Raw genomic sequence first — 9,040 nt, forward strand, 5'->3', positions numbered from 1 at the left:
CAGTTGTTCTACAATGAACATGTGAAACTAATGTACATCAACTGCTCTCCTATGAACATCGATCTCGACAATTCTTCTTTGTTGACCTTTATCTTTATGTTTCTTAGTTTGTTTATTACAAATATTTCTTTATTCATTGTGTTTTCTTTGTCAGTTCATTAGGTTTAATGGTTGTTCATCATATATTTCCTCTTATGTTCATCTTTTTTTTCTTGTCGTTCATTGCTGATCCAGATATTCATTGTGTCTCATATATTATTCTTTTGTTCTACTTTCATCTTCATGTTACTTAGTTTGTTTATTGAGAATGTTGTTTTATTTATCTCTATTATATAAGCCAAGGGAGGAGGTGTGGTGTCCTCTTTTGAAGTGACTAAAATACCCTTAATGATCTAATTAATGGAATGAAAAAAATTACAAAAGCAAATCATTTAAAAATTCTCATTCCAACTTGCCATTTAAAATAAGTTTAAAATGGTATATGCATCAAATACTTCAATCAAAAATTAAATGGACAAAATATTTATACCTTATAAAAAAAGATGACATACATAACGTGCACATGAAAATTCTGAACATTCACTACCTTTGATACTCTTTAATTCAGTTAAACCAACTCATTATTTTTGTTCTTTTTGTTCAATATTCATTCACAAAAAATAAATGTTAACAATCATTCACAACCTTTTTATTTTTTTGCATTAGCAAATTAATATATCTAAATTAATCTAACTGTTGAATTTTTCACATTTAAGTTTAATCATAAATAAAGTACGAATGGAGTATCTAATAGAATAATAAATTTTGAAATGAACGCACGCATCGCGTGCATATGAAGGCTAGTTGTATTATAATGCGAAACAACACCATATAAAATGATGCGCACATTTAATAGTAGACTCGTGTCTACCAAGTACCATCTAATTTGCGATGAACAAGGATGAAAAAGAGTTGTTTTGGCAAATACGATAGAAGTATAGAACTTGGGAAGGTTGGAGGACCAACCACAAGAAAAAAACAAGAGTGCATTGACTCATTGTGAGTGTTTCTTTTATTTTAGGGGGGGAAAAATGCATTGAGTTTACCACTTCAATAAACCAAACTCACAAAGCAAAGTAGACAAACAAATGTCAAAAACCAAAAAAAACCAATAACACCATTTAAGTGTAGAACTTTTGCTTACCATCTTCTTCTTCTTCAGTCTGTCCACCATAAAAACATATAAAAATGCCAAGTAGTGTTTGTCCATGTTTCTTTGGTAGCCGAGTCTCTGAGTCTGACTCGGCCGAGTTAGCAGATAGAGACCCGGTTGTTTTAGTGTCGGGTATGGGTGGATCCATATTAAACTCTAAATCCAAGAACAGTATCTTTGGTTTTCAAACACGGGTTTGGGTCAGGATTTTCTTGGCTGATTTACAATTCAAGAACAAACTTTGGTCCCTCTATAATCCCACCACTGGTCTTTCTCTCTCTCTATAATCTAGATCATTATATTTTTTGTTATTATGATTATAATATAAAAAAAAAAACTTGAATGGACTGGATTCACGATCACTTATTATGTACCGAAAATCATATGATATAGTCAGTTTTTATTTGATATAGTCGGTTTTCATTTGATATACTGTCAGTTTTTGTATGATATAGTCCGTTTTTGTATGATATAGTCGGTTTTCTCTTACAAATTAGTTTTTGTGTGATAAAGTCGTTTTGTATTATTATCACTGTTGTTAAATTTTTTTCACCTAAAGGGACACATTTTTGTTGTATTGATGTCATATTTTGCTTGTTTATAAGTTTGCAATGTCATGTGCTTTAATTTTTTTTTTGTTTTTTTTTGTCTTTTTCTGGTTATGAATTTGATGAACAATTTAAGTTTTTTGTTATGGGATTTTTTTGTTTCATTTTTTATGTTGTTGTGTTTGATTTATAGCAAGTTAAGTGGATTATAATAGTAATAAAAGTGTTGGGTGTGTTTGATCAGGTTATACTGAGGAATTGGATAAAAACTCTGAAATTGTGGTGCCTGATGATGATCATGGATTGTATGCAATTGATATATTGGATCCTTCATTGGTAAGAACTAAGATGTTTTAGGGAGTATATTTAGATTTTTCCTAAATGACACTTTAGTGTCATTTGATGAAATCATTTCCATGATTATGGATTGTATGCAATTAATATAGTGGATCCTTCATTGGCTATTGATATTTTGGATGATTTATACCACTGTGTTGTAATTTTATTTATGTTGATCCAGTTATTTGTGCGAATAGCTGGATATGGTTAGAATTTAGTGGTAGGTTTTGTGCTGTGGGAATTTTTATGCGGTTTTGCTTGATTTGCGAAATATCTTCATGATTACTTAAGATGGTGAAGTATGAGTGTGACTGTGGTTAGTTTATTTGATGTAATTATTGGGATGGAATATGGTTTTGTCTACTCAGTAAGAGAAGGGCTAGCCAATTACAATAGATGATCCTTTGCTAATTAGCCAAATATATACATAGGCCGTCGCTCTAGGCTCACTATGCATTTTTAGCTCGATGCTCTTTGAAAAACTAAAGGGCTAACAAGAAAGGAACAACTCCACGTACATAGAAGGCTTGTTTTTTTTTTTTTTTTTTATGCAGGCAATTTGATATGCAGTCAAGAACTAGAAGCTAATACCTGTTCTATGTTGCATACTTGCTTCATAATGTTTTATAATTTATCTTTCCACCATACTTTAGTTTCAACCTCGATTTGGTTTACAATATGTTTTTGGATTGAGATAGGAGTGGATTTTTGGATTGTGAATGTTTAATGAAATAGTGTAGGCTGGCTCTTGAATTATCTGATGAAGGTGTCCTTTTCAATGCTTCAGTTTGTGAAATGTGTCCACTTGACAGAGGTCTACCATTTCCATGATATGATTAATATGCTTGTTGAATGCGGATATGAGAAGGGCACCACTTTGTTTGGCTATGGTTATGATTTCCGGCAAAGCAATAGGTATTTCAGGTTTTAAATGTTTCAAATTTCAATTGATAGACTATGGCATATCATTAGTTGACTGTATTCTACTTGAACTTTTACCAGTTTTCTAAGTGCTTATATTGAAAATTTTCACTGTGTTTCCTGCAGGATCGACAAATTGATGGAAGGTCTTAAAGTAAAGCTGGAAACTGCATATAAAGCTTCTGGAGGAAGACAAATCAACTTGATTTCACATTCAATGGGTGGAATACTGGTCAAGTGTTTCATGGCACTATATCCTGATGTGCGCACATATTCTCTTGGTGACTAGTTGAACCATAGCTCAACTTCTCATATCAATTGTACATCTCATATGTCTTTGGTATGTTCTCTGATGATACATCTTTCTTTATCTTGCAGATATTCTCCAAGTACGTTAATAAGTGGATCTGCATAGCTTGCCCGTTTGAAGGTAGTTATATTGGCATTCTATCTGTAGTATCTTGGCTGTAGAATACTAGAATTTCCTTCAACTAGTTTTTGTTGTGATTTATCTTCGAAGATTCTGTAAGGGACCTGGTTATCATAGTTGCGTTGATGCATGCTTTCTTGACAGGTGCACCGGGATATATCAATGATGCTCTCTTAACTGGGCTGCAATTCATTGAAGGATTTGAGAGTTACTTTTTTGTGGGAAGGTGGACTATGCACCAACTGGTAAGTAGTAATCTCATGCTTTGAATTTTCCCAGCAAAATGACATCGTAGAGTCACCCTGAAGTCAACTAATTGGAAAAAAAAAAGGTGAGCAAACATTGTTTGTATCCTAGGTTTTGTTCTTTCACCCGAAAACAACTTATCACAATTGAACTTTAGAGATTATTTTGAACTTGTTTAAACTTATCAAAACTTATTTTAGTTGTATATTATGTTTTTTTTTTTTGATAATTTTTAGTTGTATATTATGTAGTCCTCGTCTGATATTTTATTGGAACTGATCTGAGCTAAAGTTTTCCTGAAACTTAAATTATTAAAGATGAAAAGAACGGAGCCTTGAATCTTTCAAACTAATCTGACCTTGATTTGCTTATTGGCACATATAAATATATAATCCTATATGATCAATGGTAATCTTCCTTTGTTGGTCGATGTGTGACCTCGGGTTAATGTGAAGTTTCTTGTCTTTTCAGGTGACAGAGTGTCCGTCAGTCTATGAGATGTTGCCAAATCCAGAATTTGAGTGGAAAGAGGTTCCCAAAATCTGTGTTTGGCGTAAAGGATCTCCAGATGAGGATGAGTCGTCTCCTGCGAAATTTGAATCATATGGTCCACTTGAAAGTATCAGTCTCTTTGAGGAGGCTTTGAGGGATAATGAGGTGTGTACCGAAAACTTACGCAGACAAGTTGAAGCTAATTAGAGGTTTTGTTAAGATAGCATCATTCCAGGGATGTGATTTTGACAAGCTGAACAATATATATTTCTAGATGGAAGGATTGTTGCCATCCTAGCTCTCTTGATATGCTTAAAGTGGTCACGGAAACTTTTTCTTAAGGAGGGTAAAACAGGGAGGAAGAATATAAAGTTATTGCTATAGGAGTAGAATCATTTCCGACTCTTTCTACTGCTGGATGCAGTTTAATTATGACCCAAAATCTGTTGATACCTGCTTGTTACTTTACTCTCACATTTTAGTCTCGGGATTCTTGAAGTTGTGAATTATTTATATATAAATCTGGTAGGTTTGAGTATCTGACATACGTCTGTCCATTTAAATCCAAACTTGCCTGTATAAGATGGACTAGTTGATACTTTTTTCTGATTGTGCTGTGTAGCTCAACTACAATGGAAAAATGGTTGCTCTTCCCTTCAACAAAGCTATTCTCAAATGTGCTGCTGGCACTCGACATCTCCTCGACAAAGCCAAGATGCCAGAAGGAGTTAGCTTTTACAACATTTACGGAACTTCATTTGACACCCCTTTTGATGTTTGGTAAGTGTCATGTTATCAGTACTCGCTATAATTTTGGATTGTGAAATGTGATGACTGCAGTTGTAATTGGAAGGCCTATCCTATGTTGGTCGTGTCGTTGGTGGTAAATAAGAAAACTTTTGGAAGAAGGGAAAAAGGAAGTATCTATATGAAATCTTACTTGCTTAAATCTTATACCTCGTGAGTTCATCTCAAATATCTTGCTTTCATCCGAAAGTTGCTCCAGAATGATTTCAGATATATCATCATTAGAGAAACAAGAGAGCAGATTAGTGAAATAAGGAGCTTCTATGTTAGTACATAACCTGGCTGTTACAACTTATAAGTGGTGAGTTTTTGGTGGTTTCGTCAGGTATATCTCTCTATTCTATTTCTTTCGATACCATTTACCGAAGTTCCATGATTTCTTAATAAAAAATAGACTTATCTGGCGCAGATGCTTGGTTGTTTTGCACTAGGAAACTTTAGGAAGGTCACATTCCTTATTGAGGGATTGTATCATTTGGGAAATTTGAAACTACTAGTGTTTTTGGGATGAGAAATTCTTAGGAGAATGAAGGGAATGGAGAGTGAAGGATCAAATTTCCCTTATTTGGACATAGGATGGGGAAACATAAGGGACATAAATTAAGATGGAGGGATCCATTTTCCTTCTCCCTTAGAGTGTGTTTGGATAATGGAATTCAGAGGAAAAAGAAGGGAAGGGAGGGGGGAATTTATATTCAGTTGTTTGAATGTAACTTGGAAGAAGAGAACTTGAAGAATTCATTCTTTTTTTCTTCTCAATGAATCAAATCCTTCCAATGTCGATAAGTATCTGATTTAAAAAGTGCAAGGCTACTAGTCCCTCTTCTTGATTTCCGTCTTGATAAACCAAATCTTTCCAGTATCATACATGATTCCGCCAATCTCTGTTGTAGTTGTAAATTGTAATAATGTTGCTCTATTTTCTTTTCTAATCATTTGCATATATATCTGGTCTCTAGCTTACCCCACTTCAAGAATCTGTTGTTAAAAACTTAAAATAAATCATTATCAGGACTTTTTTTAGTCCATACACAATAAATGTTGTTTGTCAAACTCCTGGTCACCCCCTTTTCCAAAGATGCATGTACTCATATTTGAATGTTAATTTTCACTCTTTTAAATTTAACACGGCATTTGCCCTTTATGCAGCTACGGTTCAGAAACGTATCCTATCGACGACTTGTCAGAAATATGTCATACACTGGTGAGTGGGCTTATTTTTCCATAATATTCTTCTATTGTTGATGTTGCTCATTTACTGGGATAAGAATTCTTGTGCTTTCCTGTTGTTTTTGCCTTCATTTTAGTCTATTTGAAGCTCTCAAGTATCATCTTTTGTGGGTGTCTGAAGTTTATGTGTGGCACTGGGGGTCCCTTTCTCTCAGTTTGGGTTGAATAATCCGAGTAATATATTGTGCATTCAATTTATTTTTCCAATTAATAACTCGTTTATTGTGCTTCCAGCCTGAATATTCTTATGTTGATGGTGATGAAACTGTCCCTGCTGAATCCGCACAGGTGTGATTTTTGTTTCTTCAACCCTTCAATCTATGACTTTGCATTTTTTGAATAATTTTGAGTCAGTAACAGTAAACAGTTGGTAAAGGGGAAAAGAAAGAAACAAGGTTATCACAAGTTCGGTTTTATTTCTGAACTCGTACATTTAGATTTGGGCTAGGCCGGCCACCTATCTCAAGTAAAGACCTCTAAGCTCCGTACTTCCAGAGACTGCTTTTTCCCAGTTTCAAACCTGGGTCTCTCGCCCCCCTCCCCCCACCCGAGAGATGGGAGTAGATGCCACTAAAGCCACAAGGTCCACAACCCTTCAGAAATAGAAGATTACATCGCCAACTTGTACGAATATAACCTATATCCGAGTTCAAGAAAGCTTAGCTATGCTTTTTTGGATGGTAAAAATCAGAAAATTGCCAACTTCATGGACAGAAGGACTACAATGCTTTAGGTAGCTTAGGAAACGAGCTTAAATCGTGGAACATTATTGTTTATGGTATAATATGTAGTTGCACAATCTATGAACAGGCCGACGGATTTGCTGCTGTAGAAAGAGTTGGAGTTGCTGCTAATCATCGAGCACTTTTGTGCAACGATGCCGTGTTTGAGCTTTTACAGAAATGGTTGGGTGTAACTGTAAGCAAACCGAAGCATATGAAACATTCAAGAACATCCAAAGTCATGGATGCTGTTGTATCATAATCATATACCATCGATAGCACGTAGACTGCAGCAAATGTAACTTTATAAAGGAGGCATTGTTAATTGCCATAATTTCCTTGTAACAAAAAACATGTTCATATCACCCTTAAGGTTGCATTCTAAATTTGTATACGAAAAGAAAAAGTTGGAAGAGAAATATCTTGAAACATTATTAATATGTGTGGGTAATTTTTTCCATGAATAATGTAAAAAGGAGTACTAACTTCTCCTATGCGTTTTCTACAAAGTCACTTAAGGAGGAGGAGAGTTTAGCCCACTTATAAGCTAGGAGGTTCCATCCTAAAACTAATTGGTGATAGGAGGAGTAATTCCTAATCTTATAAAGTGGTTTATGCTCTCCTCTTTTCCAATGTGGGACACTCACAAGTGGGCTTTCAATGGGTTTTAACACCGACAGAGCATTTACCTTCCAACATCTCGGCTGTAGAAGTCCTCAGAAATTAGAGACCTCATCCATATGACTTCCTTTGATACGCATGTATTTCAGAAAAGGCACAACTTTTTGGGGGGATTCGAACCTGTGACCTATCGTTCACAGCACCTCAATCTTAACCACTAGGCCAAGACATCCTTGGTTAAAGGGTGTTTCTTTGTATGGATTCATTCTCTAACCTCATAAACCTTAATTGACAACCACTCCTTAAGATTCAATTACAACAACAACACCAATCAGTTGATTGCCAATACAGCCTCAAGGTTTACATCCTAAATACTTGATGCATAAAACAACATACTGCTATAACGAGTAAAATGCTGAATAATAGTGAGGGAGGAAAAGGTAAAAACCAATCACTCGGTCCAACATAATTACCTGAGTTTTAATACTTGGATGAACTAACTAGTTGTCCACCTTTTCATAATACCGAAAAGTTACGCCTTAATATTCAAAAATAAAAAGAATATTAAAATTTAAAAAGTATTGCATTTTTATTCTTAATAACACCCATTATCATGCATAACTAGTTATTAGACCCGGGCTATGCCCCGGGTAAGAAAAGTTTCATTTATTAATATAATATTTTATGACAATAGCATTAAATACAACTTGGTTTAGTGGTTAAGACTTTAGTATATGTACTTGAAGTCTCGGGATCAAATCCTATACTACACAATTTCTAAATTTTTTATATTGAAGCATCAACTGAAAAGGCACATGAACTGAGACGCAGTTGCTTGAGTCGAGGACAGTGATCACGGATTGCTATAGCTACAAGTACAACATCATTCACAATGCCAAATAACCGAAGACTTGTAACCCTTCTAAAGCTGTCAGAAAAGTCTTTAACGAACCAACATTGCAAGGAGGATGTCCTTTTAGCAACATAAAGATATTCGCATGCTGTAAGCAAATTTTCACAAAGAATCAATGCAGACCAAGAACAAGAATCAGTGGGTCGGGCATAATGAATTATATGTTAATGCTAATTATATATGTACATCACATAATGGAAAGATATAGAGATTTTCATGTTAAGTGGAAAGAAAGAGTATGATAAAACTCTTTTCAATGAAGGGATCATCACCAATTTGGATTGCTATCGACATAGTTTTGCAACGGTAAATGAGTTAGGCTCCATAGAGTTTATAATTTTGTTTTGAATACTTTCCAACAGATTCAAGGATCAACTTCCAAAGCCAATTTTACTCCAGAAGGGAGTCTGTTTAATTTGACAAGCTCAAGCCTAAACATCTAACAATCAGGAGATGATGATACCTTCAATTTGGTACCCTGTATACTTATATGGGGTCCGCTAGTGCCTTCATCTTCTCTTATACACCAAATCTAAATATCTATTTCACCTCTGTATTATCTCTAATATATATAAAATA

The 9,040-nt window shown here is 34.7% G+C and overlaps 1 protein-coding gene across 2 annotated transcripts; it reads left to right on the top strand.

Annotated features, from left to right (window-relative positions):
* The first annotated feature begins 994 nt into the window (after window positions 1-994).
* On the top strand, window positions 995-7,417 carry LOC104890190 (phospholipase A(1) LCAT3). 2 transcript variants are annotated; one of them, XM_048643613.2, is made up of 11 exons: window positions 995-1,459; window positions 1,985-2,076; window positions 2,867-2,994; window positions 3,127-3,262; window positions 3,379-3,430; window positions 3,575-3,675; window positions 4,148-4,333; window positions 4,791-4,948; window positions 6,125-6,179; window positions 6,440-6,493; window positions 6,997-7,136. In XM_048643613.2, exons 1-11 carry the CDS (start codon window positions 1,228-1,230, stop codon window positions 7,009-7,011), a joined length of 1,209 nt encoding a protein of 402 aa, XP_048499570.1. In that variant the 5' UTR covers window positions 995-1,227; the 3' UTR covers window positions 7,012-7,136. The 2 variants fall into 2 exon arrangements, with proteins under 2 accessions (XP_048499570.1, XP_010673885.1); XM_010675583.4 differs by having other exon boundaries at window positions 999-1,459; window positions 7,016-7,417.
* Window positions 7,418-9,040: the final 1,623 nt, after the last annotated feature.

Source organism: Beta vulgaris, chromosome 4, assembly GCF_026745355.1.
Source record: "Beta vulgaris subsp. vulgaris cultivar EL10 chromosome 4, EL10.2, whole genome shotgun sequence".
Taxonomy (NCBI): Eukaryota; Viridiplantae; Streptophyta; class Magnoliopsida; order Caryophyllales; family Amaranthaceae; genus Beta; species Beta vulgaris.